Here is a 21991-nt window from a genome sequence, read left to right on the forward strand (position 1 = left end):
AAATTTAAAATCAAATGTTGGACTTTACGGACAATAATATACATACGGTGACATCACACATCCCCTTTAGCTGGCGAGGGCGAGGAGCGCTAGATGTTTTCTTCCATGAGGAATTATATGTATCCTAGTGTCTGTTTATCAAAACTGTCACAGTGATGCAGCTTGTTCGATATTATCCAAAAAGTCAACTGTATAACCTCTCGTTTTCTTTGCAGTTTATTCACGGTCCAGGCATAAACATGTTCAAAAATCAGCATATATTTTAAAAGAATATGTTATGGATTTTGCGTGTTTTGTGTAAAGATGATCTGTCCCTTTTCATTTAAGTCTCTTTTTGTTAAATTGATGAAATCCATATTTGCAAGTACCAGGAAATGGTCTTCCAGATGATGCATAATCTGCTTGACACAAATTCTCTCTTATTAAGCAGTTCACAAACAAGGAAGATTAAAAACACTTGTATTAATAATTACAAGAAATGCTGAATAGATAAATTAAGATGTTTTTGATTACAGATACAAGTGGGACATTCCATTTACTTACACCACGAGTTTAGAGCACGACTTCGACACAAACAGGCGCCACCTGATGGGAAGAAACGCAGGGGAAGGTGAGTTGTCTCCACTGAGCGAAGTTACTTTCGTTTTTTTCTTTAAAATATGTAGCACGCCTACTACAGTCCACAAAAATTAGACGTTGTAGTTTTGTCTTTCAGTGCGGCATTTACACATGCTTTTGTGCTAATTTCTTGTCAAAATAAAATTATTGACTTCATCTGTCAGCTATGAAAATAGAACAAACATTAACACACATTTCTCTTTTTTTCTCTTTTTTCTCTCTTTGACGCTCTAGAGGAAATAACGAACAATGCCGTGATCCCGGAGTGGAACAACAACAACTGGGTGATCGGGAATGTCCGGGAGGCCGGATTTTACCGAGTGAACTACGACACGGAAAACTGGAATGCTCTGATTGCCCAGCTGAAGAACAACCACACGGTGAGGACAGTGATAAATTTTACTCCAGATCCAGATGTTAAATTACCAACATTTTCGATATGCTAAAAGGATTTACAGCAGCTTAAATAAATGCTGTGCACATTTCCAACAGATGGTCCCAGGTAAATCTAGCTAAAGGATCTCAAGGCCCCCAAAAGGATATTTGACCATTTGACATACGGCGTAATTAGACCTACACCTTAGATACAAAGATCGACAACGGATCGAAAATTATTATTTAGTTTCTGGCGAAACTATTATCTCAAATGATTAAAACTAAAATAGTCAAATTAGATTTGAAAACTTTCTACACATCAAAAATAGTCAAGGTTTTCAGAATGTGTCACTGATTTTTTTTCTATTTTCAATTTTGAAATTATGTAGAAAATCTTATTTATGAAAAAATAATATCTGAGATTGCCTTCGATCCAACAGGTATTACCAGCTGAAAATCGTGCCCAGATAATCAACGATGCGTGGAATTTGGCCAAGTGAGTTTTATGATCGCGACATGCATTTTTAACGCGCTGCTTTTAAATCACAGGAGCAGAAGACCAATTTCCAATGTACTGAGAGTAAGTCTCAAATTACTTGAATTAGGTTTAGGGGCCTGGCCATTAAGAATGGTTGCTTTTCAAGACCACTCACACTAACACCCAACCTGCACCGGCTCCAACCACACCCTCACTCCAACCCGCACCTTCACCCCAAACTGCACCGGCCCCACCCACACTTTCACCTTAAACCGCACCGGTTTCACCTACACCTTCACCCCAACCCACACTGTCCCCACCCACACCATCACCCCAACCTGCCCACCCACACCTTTATCTCAAACCGCACCGGCTCCACCCACACTTTCACCTCAACCTGCACTGGCCCCATCCACACCTTCACCTCAACCCGCACTGGTCCCATCCACACCTTCACCTCAACCCGCACCAGCCCCACTCTCACCTTCACCCCAAAACACACCGGCCCCACCGAGACCTTCACTCAAACCCGCCCGTCTCCCACCCACACCTTCTCCCCAACCCGCACCGGCCCCACCTACACCTTCAAACCCCAACCCGCATCTCCCCAGCCCACACCTTCACCCCAACAAGCACGGGCCCCACCCACACTTTCAAACCCCAACCCGCACCGGCCCCAGCCATACATTCACCACAACGTGCACGGGCCCCACCCAGACCTTCAAACCCCAACTCGCACCGGCCCCACCCACACCTTCAGCCTAACCCGCACCAGCCCCACCCACACCTTCAAACCCCAACCTGCATCTCCCCAGCCCACACCTTCACCCCAACAAGCACCGGCCCCACCCACACTTTTAAACCCCAACCCCCACCGGCCCCAGCCACACATTCAGCCCAACCCGCACCGGCCCCACCCAGACCTTCAAACCCCAACCCGTATCGGCCCCAGCCACACCTACAAACCCCAACCCGCACCGGCCCCACCCACACCTTCATACCAACCCGCACCAGCCCCACCGGGACCTTCAAACCCCAACCCGCACCGTCCCCAGCCACACCTTCAAATTCCAACCCGCACCGGCCCCACCGGGACCTTCACCCCAACCCGCACTGGCCCCACCCACACCTTCACTATCCATCCATTCTTGTCAGCAAGGGTTCCTCGTCCAATAAAATCAAGTAAACTAATAAATCATCAAATCAATAAATCAATCAATTGATCAGTTGATAAATATTCAATTAAATATTCGCCCATCACATGGGCTTTCGGAATAGCCCTTAGCCAAAGATCATTGGTCTGATTAAATCTCTTCATCTCGATCCATAGGGCTGACTTGACTGAACCACGTGTCGCCTTGGAGACGGTAGATTACCTGATGGACGAGGAGGGTTACGTCCCCTGGCGAGCGGCGACGATAGAGCTTGGTTACGTGGACTCCCAGCTGGAGCGCACCGGTCTGTACGGATCATTCAAGGTGAGTCAAAGCATCGTTTAAAGCATTCGGGCTCTTAGAAAGAAATAATATTAAATAATATGAAATGGAGTTTAACGAACGAAATGCTGATTTTCCCAGATCTATAAAGTTGAACACTGTGTATATTTGTCCAGGAAACTACCGTATTCGAAGGCTGCATACTTTCTGGTTACCTTGCCGCAAACGGGACAGTTTTGGTGGTCTAATGATTAGAGCTTCCGCCTCGAAGCGGGGAGACCCAGTGGCAGTATAATGTGTCTGGATTGGGTGTCGTGTCTGCTGTCATCGGCATGATACTTCAGTGGCGGTAGCAATTTAGCGGCATGGACTCGCCCTTCCACAAGGAGACACAATATATATATACGAACACCTAATGACTCCTCGTATGACTGAAAAATTGTTAAGTGCGACGTAAAACCCCAAACCATGTATAGATACAGTATATATATACATACGTAAGCCTACGGCAAAGCGTTTCTTTTTTGAGTTTTAGTTTTCGGGTCTAAGGGAAAAATGTTTTTCTATGCCTACAGTGTATCTCGTCTCGCATTGGCCACGTGTGCAAAGAGAGTCCTGTTGATTGGCTCAGAGTTACAATGGCATGACGTCAAAACTAGAACAGAAATGCACCTAACACCGATGTGCTTAAAGACCTTGGGATTATCTATACAGAATCTACACATTTCAGACCCCAGTCTGAAATCTTTAGAATGAAGTCGTCATCTAAATTGGCTTCTAGGTGAATGTACTGAAGTGATTGCTCACTTGCTCATTTGAAGTCGCAACCAAAATGTGCTTCTATATGAGTGTACTGAAGTGATTGCTCACTTGCTCATCCAAAATCGCCACCAAAATTTCCTTCTATGGGAATATACTAAAGTGATTGTTCACTTCCTCATCTGAAGTCGCCACCAAAATTGGCTTCTGTATGAATGTACTGAAGTAATTGTTCACTTCCTCGTCTGAAGTCGCCGCCAAAAGTTCCTACTAAATGAATGTACTAAAGTAATTGTTCACTTCCTCATCTCAAGTCGCCACCAAAATTTGCTTATATACGAATGTACTGAAGTGATTGCTCACTTGCTCATCCAAAATCGCCACCAAAATTTCCTTCTATGGGAATATACTAAAGTGATTGTTCACTTCCTCATTTGAAGTCGCCACCAAAATTGGCTTCTGTATGAATGTACTGAAGTAATTGTTCACTTCCTCATCTGAAGTCGCCGCCAAAAGTTCCTACTAAATGAATGTACTAAAGTAATTGTTCACTTCCTCATCTGAAGTCGCCACCAAAAGTTCCTACTAAATGAATGTACTAAAGTAATTGTTCACTTCCTCATCTGAAGTCGCCACCAAAATTTGCTTATATACGAATGTACTGAAGTGATTGCTCACTTCTTCATTTGAAGTCATCACCAAAATATGTTTCTATATAAATGTACTGAAGTGATTGGTCACTTCCTCATCTCAAGTTGCCACCAAAATTTGCTTATATACGAATGTACTGAAGTGATTGCTCACTTCTTCGTTTAAGTGAGTGAGTGCTTGGGGTTTAACGTCGTACTCAACAATTTTTCAGTTATATGGCGACGAAGGAATGTTTAGGGTGCATGTACGTGTAACGTGCCTCCTTGTAGCAGGGCGGATTTCCACCGCTCTTTTATTTAATGCTGCTTCACTGAGACGACTTACCGAAGGCAAGTAAGCCGCCCCGCCCGAGTCATTATACTGATACGGGTCAACCAGTCGTTGCACTATCCCCTTCATGCTGAACGCCAAGCGAGGAAGTTACAACTTCCTCTTTTAAAGTCTTAGGTGTGACTCGATCAAGGATTGATCCTGGATCTACTGGTCTCGAAGCGGACGCTCTACCAGCTGTGCTATTCTTCGTTTGAAGTCGCCACCAAAATTTGTTTCTATATCAATGTAGTGAAGTGATTCCCCACTTCCTCATCTAAAGTCGCCAACAAAATTTGCTTTTATATGAATGCAATGGGTCATCTGAAATCGCCACCAAAATTTCCTTTTATGCTAAAGTACTAAAATGTTTGCTCACTTGTTCATCTGAAGTCGTCACCAAAATTTGTTATACAAATTATACAAAATTTGCTTCGTTATGAATGTATTGAAGTGATTGCTCACTTGCTCATCTGAAGTGACCACCAAAATTTGCCCTCTATACGAATATACTGAAGTGATTGTTCACTTGCTCATCTGAAGTCGCCACCAAAATTTGCTTGTATGTGAATGTACTGAAGTGATTGCTCACTTGTTCATCTGAAGTCGCCAACAAAATTTCCTTCTATATGAATGTACTGAAGTGATTGCTCACTTGTTCATCTGAAGTCGCCACCAAAATTTGCTTATATATCAATGTACTGAAGTGATTGCTCACTTCCTCATCTGAAGTCGCCACCAAAATTTGCCCTCTATACGAATGTATTGAAGTGATTGCTCACTTGTACATCTGAAGTCCCCACCAAAATTTCCTTCTAAACGAATGTACTGAAGTGATTGTTCGCTTGTTCATCTGAAGTCGCCACCAATATTTGCTTCTATATCAATGTACTGAAGTGATTGCTCACTTGTTCATCTGAAGTCGCCACCAATATTTGCTTCTATATCAATGTACTGAAGTGATTGTTCGCTTGTTCATCTGAAGTCGCCACCAATATTTGCTTCTATATCAATGTACTGAAGTGATTGCTCACTTCTTCATCTGAAGTCGCCACCAAAATTTGCTTCGTTATGAATATATTGAAGTGATTGCTCACTTGTTCATCTGAATTCACCACCAAAATGTGCTTCCATATGAATGTATTGAAGTGATTGCTCACTTGTTCATCTGAAGTCACCATTAAAATTTGCCCTCTATACGAATGTATTGAAGTGATTGTTCACGTGCTTATTTGAAGTCACCACCAAAATTTGCTTCTATGGGAATATACTAAAGTGATTGCTCACATCCTCATCAGAAGTTGCCACCAAAATTGGCTTCTGTATGAATGTACTGAAGTGATTGCTCACTTCCTCATCTGAAGTCGCCGCCAAAAGTTCCTACTATATGAATGTACTGAAGTCACCACCAAAATTTTCCTGTGTATGAATGTACTGAAGTGATTGCTCACTTGTACATCCAGAACACATTTACATTACATGGCTGACTGTGCTAAAGTCGAAGAAACTAGACGCCTTAACCAAGGATTTACTCCCAATACCTGCAAAACGCCATTAATCGTACAGTTGCTCTTGACACACTTGCGTTTTGGATGACTGCTTTAATCAGTTGGTTGTTTGTAGAACATTAAAATTACTGATCAAAGTTTTACCTTACAAAGGCCATTTTCTTTTTTTTCACTAAAGTTCTTTTTTTGTGCATAAAATATTTCCCCTTTTTACGTAGAAAACAGGCCGCTGTCGTATTTAATTGAATATTTCTTCGAAACCGCGTTCTTCAAAACAGCGCTAAACACCACTCCGCTGAGTAAATATGTAAATAAACAGCGCTAAACACCACTTCGCTGAGTAAATATGTAAATAAACAGCGCTAAACACCACTCCGCTGAGTAAATATGTAAATAAACAGCGCTAAACACCACTCCGCTGAGTAAATATGTAAATAAAAGTCCATTTTAATCCTGACTTTTGTTTTTGTTTTCCAGAAATACATGGCGTCTTTGTTAAATAAACAATACAAGCGCGTAGGCTGGGAAAAGACAAGCGGAAACTTCGTGGAATCGTAAGCATTTTGTGTTTCAGGACAACCCTGTAGCATAATGTTACCTTCCATAATTTATTTAAACAAATTTAACTTCTTTTTTCAACTCTTAGTAGCGAAAGTTGGAACATGCATATGGTCGATCTTATGTAATATCTGATTAAAATTACAGTTTTTTGACTCAAGGCTGTAATATAACGTGAACAAAAATATGAGTCTTACAGCTTTCTTGAAATGGGAAGGTCTGTCAGCAACCTGCAGATAGTCGTGGGTTCCCTTCGGGCGCTGCCCGGTTTCCTCTTACCATAATGCAGGTCGCCGTCGAATAAGTGAAATATTCTTGACTATAGCGTAAAACATCAATCAAATAAAAAATGGGTGTTTACAAAAATGTCATGTACCTATTTTCATCCTTCTTATAAGTGGCATATTTCCGAGCACACTCAAAGAAAAAATAATTTGGCAAACTTAATAAAATCTGTGGTTGTGAGTGATGTTGGAATGTTTGCTGTAATTAAAACACCATACTGTGATATTATTCAACGGATATTCTGCTGGTCCAGTGTTAGTCTTTATGTTGAAGTACTAGACTACGTGTGCTATAGTTAACATAATAATTTGTTGCAATAACATAATACATTCTGCCATCAAACAGACAGCAGGCTCGAAATAAATAAATAAATGTACTTAACTACTGTTGTTGTTGTACAGACTGATGCAAACCCTCATCATTGGTCAGGCGTGTCACTATGACCTGGCAGACTGTGTGACACATGCCAAGAAACTGTTCGCCGACTGGATGAAGGACTCGAACACAAATCCGTAAGTCTGTCCGGTTGAAGAAAAAACAACAATAGCAACATGCTTTTACGTCAATATGAATTCTTAATTCGGAGCACTGATTGGTTCATATGGTTGACCTACTGACTTGCATTTAACCAGTAGGGCTCGAATCCAACCACTTATTATTCGGCTGCGGCCTTCAGTCAGTAGGTTTGTGGCGAAGGTACCTCCTCGATGGAAAGCTGCGGGAATCCGGTTTCATCCAACCGTAAACCGGACTGCCGTAAAATAAGTGAAAAGATATAAACTAATGTGTGACATACAAAATATGAACGACATGTACCTGTTGCTTGGTTATGATGAGACATTACGAATATCAGCGTATTGTGACAAAAACGGATTATTGTGACATATATCGGGTTATTGTAACGAATATTGTAACAAAAACGGATTAATGTGACATATATCGAGTTATTGTAACGAATATTGTAACAAAAACGGATTATTGTGACATATATCGAGTTATTGTAACGAATATTGTAACAAAAACGGATTATTGTGACATATATCGAGTTATTGTAACGAATATTGGGATATTGTGACAAAAACGGATTATTGTGACATATATCGGGTTATTGTGCCGAATATTGGGATATTGTGAAAAAACGGATTATTGTGACATATATCGGGTTATTGTGCCGAATATTGGGATATTGTGACAAAAACGGATCATTGTGACATTTATCAGCTTATTATGACAAGTATTGGGTTATTGCGACGAATATCGACTTATTATGACGAATACCGGCTTTTTGTGACAATTATCGGCTAATGGTGACAAATATCGTTTTGTTTTGACAAGTATAGACTTATTGCAGCAAATATCGACTAATTGTAACATATATCGGCTTACTGTGACGAATATGGACTTATTGTGACAAATATCGGTTTATTGTGACAAATATCGGTTAATAGTGACAAAAAGAGTCTTGTTTTGACAAGTTCAGACTAATTACAGCAAATATCGACTAATAGTGACAAACATCAGCTTATAGTTACGCATATCGACTTACTGTGACGGCTAATAGTGACAAGTATCGGCTAACTGTGACAAGTATCGGCTTATTGCGACAATTATCGGCTAACTGTGATAAGTATCGGCCTATTGTGCCACGTATTGGCTTATTGTAACAAATATCAGTTACTGTTACAAAAACCGGTTTATTGGGACAAAAACTGGCTTATTGTGACGGTAATACCCACTTATTGTGACAAATATCGGCTTATTATAGCAAATGTCAGCTTATTGTGACACAGACCGGCAATTATCGGCTAGCAGTGACAAATGTCGGCTTATTGTGACATTTATCAGCTAGTGATGACAAACATCGGTTTATTGTCACACAAATGTGCAAAAACGTAAGTGTTCTATAACTGTGTTCGTATTTAAATACAGAGTAAATGTAAACTTACCACTGTTTTTCTGTTTGGTTTAGGGTACCGCCAGAAATGAAAGGTGCCGTATACTGCACTGCGATAGCTAACGGAGGACAACAGGAGTGGGACTTCGCATTCAACATGTATCAGAAAGCTAACGTGGCAACCGAGAAAGACACACTCCTCGCATCCTTGGCCTGTTCTCGCGAGACCTGGATCCTTAGCAGGTAGAGACACAAAATGGCACCCGCATGTCTTCGCGATGCAAAATGCCACAGTCGCCACTACACAAATACACAACCACATTCTCCACGACACAGAAATACACAACCACAGTCGCCACGACACAGAAATACACAACCACAGTCGCCACGACACAGAAATACATGGGTACAGTTGCCACGACACAGAAATACATGGGTACAGTTGCCACGACACAGAAATACATGGGTACGGTCGCCACGACAGATACACAGCCACTGTCGCCACGACGCGCAAACACACGGTCCCAGTCTCCACTACACACAAATACACTTTCATCCAACCTGACAAGAATTAGGCACCATCTTGTCTAGGTATAAAACTCCTTTTATACATACGTCGCGACAAGATCTTTGTAGACTACACCCTAGGTGCAGAAAAAAGCCCTCTCATCACTGATGCAAGAGGATAATCCTTATGTACACTGCCCATAGGTACACTCCCCATAAGTACACTCCCCTTAGATATATACAGAAACACACCCATTATAAATGCGTCACGAATGGACAATGTTAGAACACAGCTAACGTACAGGCACAAACACACCTATAACATGCCTGTATCACGACCAGGCATCAACTTGTGTTGTTTTATTCAACACAGAAATCTTATGTTCGTAGAACACAAGTGTTTTTTGTGTGTACTGAAAAAGGTGACGTCGAGTTGGCTGGGGATTCCTGAGGAAAAAGAGTATGAAACAACGATGCACTGTAGAACAGAGCTGTAACACAAGTGTTTCTTAAATTGCAAATCATAAGTAAATCAGTGGTCAAACGTTAGAAGTGACATCACCAATAAATTAATAAAACATGTTAAATAAATGATCGACAAGACTGAAAACAACAATAAAGTTAGCCATCAAGCAGTTGATAAATGTATTCAGTCAGTTGGTTACACTGGTTACGTCTTTTTTTACTACGAACAATTGGATACCGGTAACTATTGAAAACAAATTAGCTAATGGGCAATTTGAGAAAACCGCTGAAAAACAAAAAAGAACTAGTTATTGTTTAATTATTGGGTATTTCGTCTCATTTGTAGATACCTTCATAAGACTCTGGACACATCTCTGATCCCGCGACAGAATGCGTTGTCCGCCATTGCCTCCATCTCTCTTAATCCAGCAGGCAGAGGTCTCGCTTGGGACTTCACTAGGCAGAACTGGGACGTTCTCATGGAGAGGTGAGTGAGTGAGTGACAGTGTGCAAGCTCGTGGGTGGTTAAGTGAGTAAGTGCCTGATTGAGTAAGCGCACGAGTAAATAGATGAATGGGTTGCTGGGTGGGTGGGTTTGTGAATGCGGGCGTGAGTAAGTAGTTGTGTTAGTGATTAAATAGACGTGTGGGAGAGTCAATGACACTAGCACTAATGACCAATTCTGCATTTCTGTGGCTACCTGAAAGGGACCCAGAATCGACGTTGATTGGCTGACTGTCCAAATGGAGTGTTCTGGGGGTACATCTTGCACTCTTCGTCACACTTGAATAAATGCACCATAGCTAAATTCAGCTTAGGCAAGGCATAGCCAGAACTTACATATCTCTCACGTCAGCCAGTCAGAATCGATTCTGTATGCCTTTAAGAAGTGGTGGGTTTATCTTAATGAAAGCATGGTTAAACACAAGAATATCTCACAATATCTTTTTGGCTGTGATACGTCGTAGTCTTTTTCAAAATAAAAATGGGTCGCATCCCTGGATGGTCAAACACGTGCCTGGGTTTACTGGGAAGGTGAACTCTAAATGATGACTGGGGAATCACCACTCAGTTTTTCTTTATGAAAATCGGAAAAACAGACAAGAATTCAGATTAGAGTTCAAATTTTGACAAATCCAATCTTTTGTTGTCACAGGTGCGTGGTTTTAATATTCAGATGAATTTCCACCGTTATTTCAGATACGGCTCCGGTGTGTCACTCTTGCCTCGATTGATTGACAGCGTGACGTCATCATTCAACACAGAATTTGAACTCCAGCAGGTAAGATTGTTAGGTGTGACGACATAGTCCTGTGTTGATTTACCGAACTTCAGGCCTGTACAGCAAAACATTTTTTCTTGCATATTTTTTCTTGAATTTTCTTAATTGACAAAATATGTATTTCCCTATGGAGATGAAAAATCTTTAAATTACCGTAAAGGAGAATTATTTTCAAAAAGAGAACCACAGCTTGTAATATCACAGAGATACTGGTTTTATTTATTTATTTGAATGGCATTTTACTCGGTACTCAAGAATATTTCGCTTGAAATTTTTCACTATACCACGGAGATCAGCATTATTGGGGAGGGGAACCTGGCAAGGCCTGGGGAAAACCCCCACCCATCCGCGGGTTGCTGACAGAACTTCCCATGTACGGCCGGAAAGATAGCCAGCATGGACTGGACGAACTTACAGCGACCTTTGAGAGACTCCTGGATCATTGCTCTGCGGTGGCACGCTGACCACCTCGGCAAAGGAGACATCCAATACTGGTTTTAGAATTAAAGGCTATATAGATTTCCTTGTATAATACTGCCCGATACAGTTATACATCATCACTTTATTGCACTGCGGTTTCACAGGTTTCAAGTTTTGCTGCCCTTTGTACAAGGCTGGTGAGCTCCATAAACACATTAGCCACATTCCTCTGTTAGTCATCATCCTTTACAAGCGTGCGTCACCTTACCACTAAGAGGGAAAACAAATTTCTCGTTAACTAAAAAAAGATTACAGTTGACACTTTTCCGGATTTTCAGATCAAGGACCTGGTTGAGAAGAATCCAGACCTTGGAACCGCCAAGGGAGCTTTTGAGCAGGCGATAGAAAAGGTGGAAGCTAACATCAAGTGGATGGAGAAGATGGAGGATGTGGTGCAAGAATGGCTAGAAAATAAAGGTAAGCAGGTCTCAAGGAATTGGTGGAAGACAAAAGGTAACAAGTCATTGAGGGATGGCTACAGAACAAAGGTAAGCAACAGTTAATAAGGAATTGTTGGAAGACAAAAGGTGACAAGTCATTGAGGGATGGCTACAGAACAAAGGTAAGCAACAGTTAATAAGGAATTGTTGGAAGACAAAAGGTGACAAGTCATTGAGGGGTGGCTACAGAACAAAGGTAAGCAACAGTTAATAAGGAATTGTTGGATGACAAAAGGTGACGAGTCATTGAGGGATGGCTACAGAACAAAGGTAAGCAACAGCTAATGAGGAATTGTTGGAAGACAAAAGGTGACAAGTCATTGAGGGATGGCTACAGAACAAAGGTCAGCAACAGTTAATAAGGAATTGTTGGAAGACAAAAGATAACAAGTCATTGTGGAATGGCTACAGAACAAAGGTAAGCAACAGTTAATAAGGAATTGATAGAAGACAAAAGGTGACAAGTCATTGAGGGATGGCTACAGAACAAAGGTCAGCAACAGTTAATAACGAATTGTTAGAAGACAAAAGGTGACAAGTCATTGAGGGATGACTACAGAACAAAGGTAAGCAACCGTTAATAAGGAATTGTTGGATGACAAGGGATAACAAGTTATTGAGGAATGGCTGGAGAACAAAGGTAAGCAACAGTTAATAAGGAATTGATAGAAAACATATTACTTACTATGTCCTGGGGGGGATCTCTGGAAGATGAAGGGAAGCCGCCATTAAAAGATTGCTGGAGGACATCAGATAGCAAGACATGAAGGAATGACTAGAGAACAAAGGTAAACAGTTCTCAACGAAATTGCTGGAGGACATATCACATAGTAAGTCCTGGATGAATGACTGAAAGATGAAGGTAAGTTGTCATTAAGGAATTTGTTAAAAGACATATCAGATAGCAAGACTTTGAGGAATGACCGGAAAATAAAGGTAAACATTGTCACACATTAAACATGCTTTGCACTTGCTTCAATTCATATCTTCTAAATTTGCGGGTCACTGTTTGAGTGAGTGAGTGAGTGCTTGGGGTTTAACGTCGTGCTGAACAATTTTTCAGTCATATGACGACGAAGGAATCCTTAGGGTGCATGTACGTGTAATGTGCCTCCTCGCGCAGGACGGATTTCCACCGCTCTTTTATCTAGTGCTGCTTCACTTAGACGCCTTACAGAAGGCAAGTAAGCCGCCCCGCCAGGGCCACTATACTGATACGGGTCAACCAGTCGTTGCACTATTCCACTGTTTCAATGTTCGGGTACTCTGTAAACGCTTCTAAGGAAAACGGCAATCAGCAACCTGATGTAATTGTGAATTACTGCTGTGTACTTGACGTCACTGTTGATGAAAACAGATACACAGAAAGTCGGGCATGTTTCAGGAAACAACAAAAAGCGTGAGTTGTGTCATTCTGTGTGCGCTAAGCTGAAAGGTAAAAACGCATTCTATAGAGATAAATCTATGAAGAAAGTTACGAAATAGATACGAGGTTTAGTAACTGTATTTTCAGACAAGCCAGATGATAAGGTGACAGACGTCCGCCTGCCGACCTCCCTTTCACCCTTGGAGTACCACGTCGAGCTTAAGCCTGACTTCTACGGAGATGACCCTGAAGCCTTCTCACTCCAAGGGTCTGTGACAATCCGCATGGAGTGTAAAGAGGCTACCAACAACATCACTTTGCACATTAATAAGCTAACGGTCGACCCTGCCAGTCTTACTGTGCAGAACGCGGCGGGAGTTGACTTACCTCACGACACGCCCCGTGAGGACAAGGATCGTCAGTTTTACATCATCCCCTTACCCCAGAACCTTACACCAGGGCAGGAGTACATAGTCACCATGCACTTCACCGGACCCCTCAAGGACGACCTCAGGGGTCTGTACCTCAGTCAGTATAAGAGGGACGACCAAACTGTGTATGTATTCTGCCCCGCTATTTATGACTGATACGTCCGTCAAGAAATCCACTACGTTTACAAGTGCATGCCTACCATAGCAGCGAGCTCCAGTATTTTGGCATTTCTAATGCTTCTTCCAAATTACTACACTATGTTTCCTTCATAGTTATTGTTTTCGTTAACGTTTTCTTTAGTTTTGCCTGAACATAGCGATTCATGACATGCTTGACCGGCCAATTCTCTCAATAACTTGATTGAACATATCAGCTCTTTGCTGTAACGTTTTTACCCTTTGTTCTAGCATCTATTGTTTGTTTCCCTGGCTCTACGCTTGTATTTGCCGTTTCTACTCTATTTGCTCGACCATCTCTACTTCTTGTTTTGCGCTCTCCGCTGCTTGTTTATCTGTTTCAACGCCTTTTTGTTGTCTCGACTCCTTGTGCTGCTGTCTCAACTCTTTGTGCTACTGTCTCAACTACCTGTGCTGCTGTCTCACCTCCTTGTGCTGCTGTCTCAGCTCCCTGTGCTGCTGTCTCAACTTCTTGTCCTGCTATCTCAACTCTTTGTGCTGCTGTCTCAACTCCCTGTGCTAGTATCCCAGCTCCTTGTGCTGCTATCTCAACTCTTAGTGCTACTATTCTCAGCTCCTTGTGCTGCTGTGTCACCTCCTTGTGCTGCTGTCTCATCTCTGTGCTGCTCTCTCGACTCCTTGTGCTGCTGTCTCATCTCTTTGTGTTCCTGTCTCAACTCTTTGTGCTGTTGTCTCAACTCCTTGTGCTGCTGTCTCAACTCTTTAAATGGTAGCGTCTGCTCATTGTGCTGCTGTCTCAACTCTTTGTGCTGATATCTCAACTACATGTGCTGCTGTCACAACTCCTTGTGCTGCTGTCTCAACTCTTTGTGCTGCTGTCTCAACTTCCTGTGCTGCTGTCTCAACTCTTTGTGCTGCTGTCTCAAATCCTTGGGCTGATATCTCAACTCTCTGTCCTGCTGTCACAACTATCTGTCCTGCTGTCACAACTACCTGTGCTGCTGTCTCAACTCCTTGTGCTGATGTCTCAACTCTTTAATTGGTAGCCTCTGCTCATTGTGCTGCTGTCTAAATTCTTTGTGCTGCTGTCTCAACTCTTTGATTTGTAGCCTCTGCTCCTTTGGTTGCTGTCTCAACTATTTAATTTGTTGTCTCTACTTCTTCTGTTGCCCTCTTGATCTGTTTGTTGAGTTGCTGTTTCTACTCCGGCTCTACCTCTTGGCGTACCCACCTCTTGCTACGCCGTCATTACTTCATGTTTTGCCATCGTCACTCTGTTTTGGTCACCTCTTCTCTCAGATATATGACCACCAGCTTGTCCCAGCCTGCTGATGCCCGCAATACTCCACTATTCGTGTTGTCCTCTGTACTTTCTGAACGTGAGCTTGTTCTTTCAGACACATGACCATCAGTTAGTCCCAGCCTACAGATGCCCACAAAGCCTTCTCTTTCTTTTGATGTCTCCACTTCTTGTGCTTCCCTCTCTACTTCCTGAATGTGAGCTTGTTCTTTCAGACACATGACCACCAGTTAGTCCCAGCCTACGGATGCCCACAAAGCCTTCCCTTTCTTTTGATGTCTCCACTTCTTGTGATTTCTTCTCTACTTCCTGAATGTGAGCTTGTTCTTTCAGTCATATGACCATCGGTTAGTCCTAACCTTCGGTTGCCTACAAAACCTTCTCTTTCTTCTGTTGTTCCCACTACTTGTGCTTCCCTCTCTACTTTCTGAATGTCTGCTTGTTCTTTCAGTCATATGACCATCGGTTAGTCCTAACCTTCGGATGCCTACAAAACCTTCTCTTTCTTCTGTTGTTCCCACTACTTGTGCTTCCCTCTCTACTTCCTGAATGTCTGCTTGTTCTTTCAGTCATATGACCATCGGTTAGTCCTAACCTTCGGATGCCTACAAAACCTTCTCTTTCTTCTGTTGTTCCCACTACTTGTGCTTCCCTCTCTATTTCCTGAATGTCTGCTTGTTCTTTCAGTCATATGACCATCGGTTAGTCCTAACCTTCGGATGCCTACAAAACCTTCTCTTTCTTCTGTTGTTCCCACTACTTGTGCTTCCCTCTCTACTTCCTGAATGTGAGCTTGTTCTTTCAGACACATGACCATCAGTTAGTCCTAGCCTACAGATGCCCACAAAGCCTTCTCTTTCTTTTGATGTCTCCACTTCTTGTGATATCCTCTATTTTCTGAATGTGAGCTTGTTCTTTCAGACATATGACCATCTGTTACTCCCAGCCTACAGATGCCCACAAAGCCTTCTCTTTCTTCTGTTCTTCCCACTACTTGTGTTTTTCTCTCTACTTCCTGAACGTGTGCTTGTTCTTTCAGACATATGACCATCAGTTACTCCCAGCCTACATATGCCCACAAAGCCTTCTCTTTCTTCTGTTCTTCCCACTACTTGTGTTTACTCTCTACTTCCTGAACGTGTGCTTGTTCTTTCAGATACATAACCATCAGTTAGTCCCAGCCTACAGATGCCCACAAAGCTTCCCCTTTCTTCTGTTGTTCCCACTATTTGTGTTTTCCTTTGTACTTCCTGAACTTCTAATTGTTCTTTCAGATACATCATCATCAGTTAGTCCCAGCCTACAGATGCCCACAAAGCTTCCCTTTTCTTCTGTTGTTCCCACTATTTGTGTTTTCCTTTGTACTTCCTGAACTTCTAATTGTTCTTTCAGATACATGACCATCAGTTAGTCCCAGCCTACAGATGCCCATAAAGCTTCCCCTTTCTTCTGTTGTTCCCACTATTTGTGTTTTCCTTTGTACTTCCTGAACTTCTAATTGTTCTTTCAGATACATGACCATCAGTTAGTCCCAGCCTACAGATGCCCATAAAGCTTCCCCTTTCTTCTGTTGTTCCCACTATTTGTGTTTTCCTTTGTACTTCCTGAACTTCTAATTGTTCTTTCAGATACATGACCATCAGTTAGTCCCAGCCTACAGATGCCCACAAATCTTCCCTTTTCTTCTGTTGTTCCCAGTATTTGTGTTTTCCTTTGTACTTCCTGAACTTCTAATTGTTCTTTCAGATACATGACCATCAGTTAGTCCCAGCCTACAGATGCCCACAAAGCTTCCCTTTTCTTCTGTTGTTCCCACTATTTGTGTTTTCCTTTGTACTTCCTGAACTTCTAATTGTTCTTTCAGATACATGGCCACCACTCAATTCCAGCCTACAGATGCTCGCAAAGCCTTCCCTTGTTTTGACGAGCCGGCCTTGAAGGCGGAGTTTAACATTATCCTTCTGAGGAAGCCTGACAGAATCTCACTGTCTAACATGCCCATTGTCAGGACTGTAAACAGGTACGGGATGTTGTGTGTGTGTTTGGTGCTGAGGGTAGGGCGTGAGGGGTTGGGGGGTAGGGTCGGGGGTGGGGGGTGGATTATCTGTTGGACTGTTTTAAAAGGAAATAAATTTCTTAGCTTAACCATACTGGAAATGAAAATTCAGTACCTTTGGCGTAAGAACATTTTAAATTGTTTATATTTTTTCTTAAGAAACTATAAGGTCTAGAAAGGGAGAAAAAAACAAGTAAAAGCTGGACCTTTCCTAGTTACTACCATTTTGTAAACTTACATTATAATTAAACATATGGTCCCTTAGCCAGTGAGAAGACAGGGCTCCGGAAAATCCGCTTACGTAATTGGCAAAAATTATATAGCGCCTTCCTGTAGCTGACATTTGACAGTAGATACTGGGAGCGAGACAGATACTGAAAGCAATGAAGGCTATACATTTTTATCTCCATAGGTTAAAGAGTTCAGGTCTAACTAGTGGCGGCAAGTTATTGTATGTCTACTGTGGTGAGCATACAATTACACGCTTACAAAAAGGCGTAACAAATCATGAACAGAAACCTGAATATTCTGAATTGTTTGGGCTTAACATCGTTTGAGGTTTTTTTGTCTTTTGTAAGGTCTAGCTGTAAGGCAATAATTAACTGTAATTATTCAATAATTCGCCGATGGCTTTATGTCAAAAGGTAGTTATGCTAGTTAACGAAGATTGGACAATTTTTCCGGGACTTTCCGGGTTCCGTCACCATACCATGACGTAAATGACGTCATCGATGAACCTACTGTGAACCCAGGAGAAGCCTAGCGCCCTCTCCCATTCCTACCTCCATTTGGAACTATATCCCCTATGACGTCACAACTGCAGGTTACTTTAAAGACACATTTACGCTGAGAAACTTTCGTACTTCTATGTGTTAGCACACATCGTAAACCGCACATGAAGAAATAAAAAGCAAACGTTTCGTGTATCCTTTAAGGCTGATTCTTGACCCAGGCGTCTGGAGGTCAAGGGCATGGCAAAAAGTTGAGATGATTTCTACAAACGAACATCCTGCAAACAAATGGAATGTTCGTGTCATCAACCCACGTACACATAAGTTGTATGGGTCCATGGAGATGTAGATAAATCACGATTTCATTCGTTTTTTTTTAACTGGATGCGGGCGGTATAAGTGGTCGAGGTGGAATAGATTGTCACGGACCAAACTACGCTGGCTGTCTGTTGTATAGGTCGCGGGTTCGAATACAAATCCAGCTAGGCCGGATGTGTGCTTGGCTAGGACTGTGGAATTTGTTTTGCATATAAATCTGATCATCGCCGAGAGGACTATTAAACATCAGAGTTAGAATTAAAACTCCAGTTAGATAAATGACAGAAAACATATCAACCTATCTTAAAATTAAAAAAAATAAAATCTTGACATGGTGAATGTGTTGCAGACAAGAAGCGTGTTTCTGCAACCCCCCCCCCCCCATTCCCACTCCTCCCTCCCCTCCTCCTCCCACCTCAATTTCTTTCATAAAAAACAAGTTATATACAGAAACTAGAACTGATACACACGCGAGAAATAAAGCTGCGGTTGGGCTAAAGCTATCATGAACGCTTGTGTTCTTTCTCTCTCAGGCCGGACGGTTTTGTGGCTGACGTTTACCAGAAAACCGTTAAGATGTCAACCTATTTACTGGCATTCATCATCTGTGACTTTACATACAGGGAAAAAATAACTGACGGAAATACGACGGTAAGTGAAGAGCAATGGACGTCCGAACGTGTATAGCCTAAATGTATCTATGTACAGAAGCAGTTTTTCAGGCATATGACGACGAGCAGTCTGTAGGTGAGTGTAAGCCCAACAGATACTCTATCTTTTTGTGTTAGGGCTGATCCATGCCAGAAAAGTGCTGCCGTCACTGAGGTGTCATGCCAAAGACACCAGACGTGACACCCCACCTACATTGTGCCAACCAGTCCTGTTTCCTTGCTCTAATCCCTCAGGAGAGACACAGGACGTCTGAATAACCGAATTAGCTATATGAATAGCTGTAAGTGCACTGGAATTTAACGTGCAAAATAAGTCAAAAGAAAACTATAGGGCTGTTTTATACGTTGTGTTTCTAGCTGAAGTGCAGTGTACTGCTATGAAGCTGAAGTCGACATACCCAATGCAGGTTGAGATTGGTCGACATGTCCCCAACTTTCGTTTGTTCATAATGTATGCACATGGTAACCGTCTATCTTCCTCCACAGTATCGGGTCTACGCTAGACCGGAAGCCATCGATCAGGCCGAGTACGCGCTGGAGACCGGTGTGAAAATCCTTCAATACTTCGAGACGTACTTCAACATCTCTTTCCCACTGCCCAAATTAGGTAAGGCTTTGTATGTCTCGATTCTATAGGTCGGCTCTTCTCTGCATATTGTGATTTTTCTGCAAAAACATCAACCATAGAAGAAAAAGGATAAGAAAAAGAATTAAATGCATTGTACCTTGTTTTACCTTCAACATCATCATAAAGATGTGTAGTATGGTAAGATTACGTGCTCATAAATTCACGTCCATCTTCAGATATGATCGCTATTCCTGACTTTTCTGCTGGAGCTATGGAGAACTGGGGCCTGATCACGTACAGAGAGACGGCTATGTTGTATGATCCCCTGACGTCGTCAGAGGGAAACAAGGAAAGAGTGGCTATCGTTGTATCCCATGAGCTAGCCCACATGGTGAGTTGTCTTCAGTTCAGAGCACTTGAGCGCATCAGAGCACTTGAGCATAGTAAACCAGAACAGAATTGGGAATTCAACAAATGGAGTAGGAATTGGAGGATATAAGTCAAATGAGAAAATATTCTCCAATAAACCAGTAAGTGACACAGTCATTAGATGTAGCCAATCGCTCCTTCATTTTCCCTTTCAGTGGTTTGGCAACTTAGTGACGCCGAGCTGGTGGGACGATCTCTGGCTGAACGAAGGATTCGCCACGTTTGTGGAGTACATTGGTGTGGATCATGCTCATCCTGACTGGAAGATGGTAAGTTACCGACGCTTGTAATCACTTCATGATTGGCTTACTTCTGTAAGTTTCACGATGGAAGATGGTAAGTTACCGACGCTTGTAATCACTTCCTGATTGGCTTACTTCTGTAAGTTTCACGATGGAAGATGGTAAGTTATCGACGCTTGTAATCACTTCCTAATTGGCTTACTTCTGTAAGTTTCACGATCTAAGATGGTAAGTTACCGACGCTTGTAATCACTTCCTGATTTGCTTACGTCTGTAAGTTTCACGATGGAAGATGGTAAGTTATCGACGCTTGTAATCACTTCCAGATTGGCTTACTTCTGTAAGTTTCACGATGGAAGATGGTAAGTTATCGACGCTTGTAATCACTTCCTAATTGGCTTACTTCTGTAAGTTTCACGATGGAAGATGGTAAGTTACCGACGCTTGTAATCACTTCCTGATTGGCTTACTTCTGTAAGTTTCACGATCTAACATGGTAAGTTACCGACGCTTGTAATCACATCCTGATTGGCTTACTTCTGTAAGTTTCACGATGGAAGATGGTAAGTTACCGACGCTTGTAATCACTTCCTGATTTGCTTACGTCTGTAAATTTCACCATGGAAGATTGTAAGTTACCCAAGTTTGTAATCACTTCCTAATTGGCTTACTTCTGTAAGTTTCACGATGGAAGATGGTAATTTACCGACACTTGTAATCACTTCCTGATTGGCTTACTTCTGTAAGTTTCACGATCTAAGATGGTAAGTTACCGATGCTTGTATTTACTTCCTGATTGGCTTACTTCTGTAAGTTTCACGATCTAAGATGGTAAGTTACCGACGCTTGTAATCACATCCTAATTGGCTTACTTCTGTAAGTTTCACGATGGAAGATGGTAAGTTACCCAAGTTTGTAATCACTTCCTGATTTGCTTACTTCTGTAAGTTTCACGATCTAAGATGGTAAGTTATCGACGCTTGTAATCACTTCCTAATTGGCTTACTTCTGTAAGTTTCACGATGGAAGATGGTAAGTTACCGACGCTTGTAATCACTTCCTGATTGGCTTACTTCTGTAAGTTTCAGGATGGAAGATCGTAAGTTACCCAAGTTTGTAATCACTTCCTGATTGGCTTACTTCTGTATGTGTTACACGGACGATAGAACATGATGAGCAAATCAGCCTTGTAATGACTCCCTGTTGAGGATAGCTATCTTAAGTTTCACACGGACGATGGAAGATGATGAGCAAATCAGCCTTGTAATGATTCTCTATTGAGGATAGCTATCTTAAGTTGTATACGGACGATAGAAGATGGTGATCAAATCAACCTTGTAATGACTCCCTGTTGAGGATAGCTATGTTAAGTTGCACACGGAGGATAGAAGATGGTGAGCAAATCAACGTTGTAATGACTCCCTGTTGAGGGTAGCTACTTTAAGTTGCACACGAGCTAAGGAAGATACGTAATAAATGGAAGAGTAAAGACCGAACAGAAACAAGGAAAATAAGAAGACGGAACTGAATGCTTCAGTGTTAACACGAAAAGGGTTGGTCGTGAGTTTCCTCCAGTGTTAACACGAAAAGGGTTGGTCGTGAGTTTCCTCCAGTGTTACCACGAAAAGGGTTGGTCTTGAGTTTCCTCCAGTGCTAACACGAAAAGGGTTGGTCGTGAGTTTCCTCCAGTGTTAAC

At 42.0% G+C, this 21991-nt stretch overlaps 1 protein-coding gene across 1 annotated transcript in view; it reads left to right on the top strand.

Annotated features, from left to right (window-relative positions):
• Positions 1-21991, top strand: part of LOC135462985 (uncharacterized) — a 131484-nt gene that overhangs the window by 1438 nt on the left and 108055 nt on the right. Inside the window, 16 exon segments of the mRNA XM_064740310.1 lie at positions 516-610; positions 853-998; positions 1434-1489; positions 2802-2949; positions 6612-6688; positions 7379-7489; positions 8947-9114; positions 10190-10330; positions 11044-11125; positions 11884-12022; positions 13559-13967; positions 17145-17300; positions 18919-19036; positions 19543-19663; positions 19861-20015; positions 20209-20322. Coding sequence (XP_064596380.1) covers positions 516-610; positions 853-998; positions 1434-1489; positions 2802-2949; positions 6612-6688; positions 7379-7489; positions 8947-9114; positions 10190-10330; positions 11044-11125; positions 11884-12022; positions 13559-13967; positions 17145-17300; positions 18919-19036; positions 19543-19663; positions 19861-20015; positions 20209-20322 — 2236 coding nt within the window.

The sequence above is a fragment of the Liolophura sinensis genome, chromosome 2 (assembly GCF_032854445.1).
Source record: "Liolophura sinensis isolate JHLJ2023 chromosome 2, CUHK_Ljap_v2, whole genome shotgun sequence".
NCBI classification, from domain to species: Eukaryota; Metazoa; Mollusca; class Polyplacophora; order Chitonida; family Chitonidae; genus Liolophura; species Liolophura sinensis.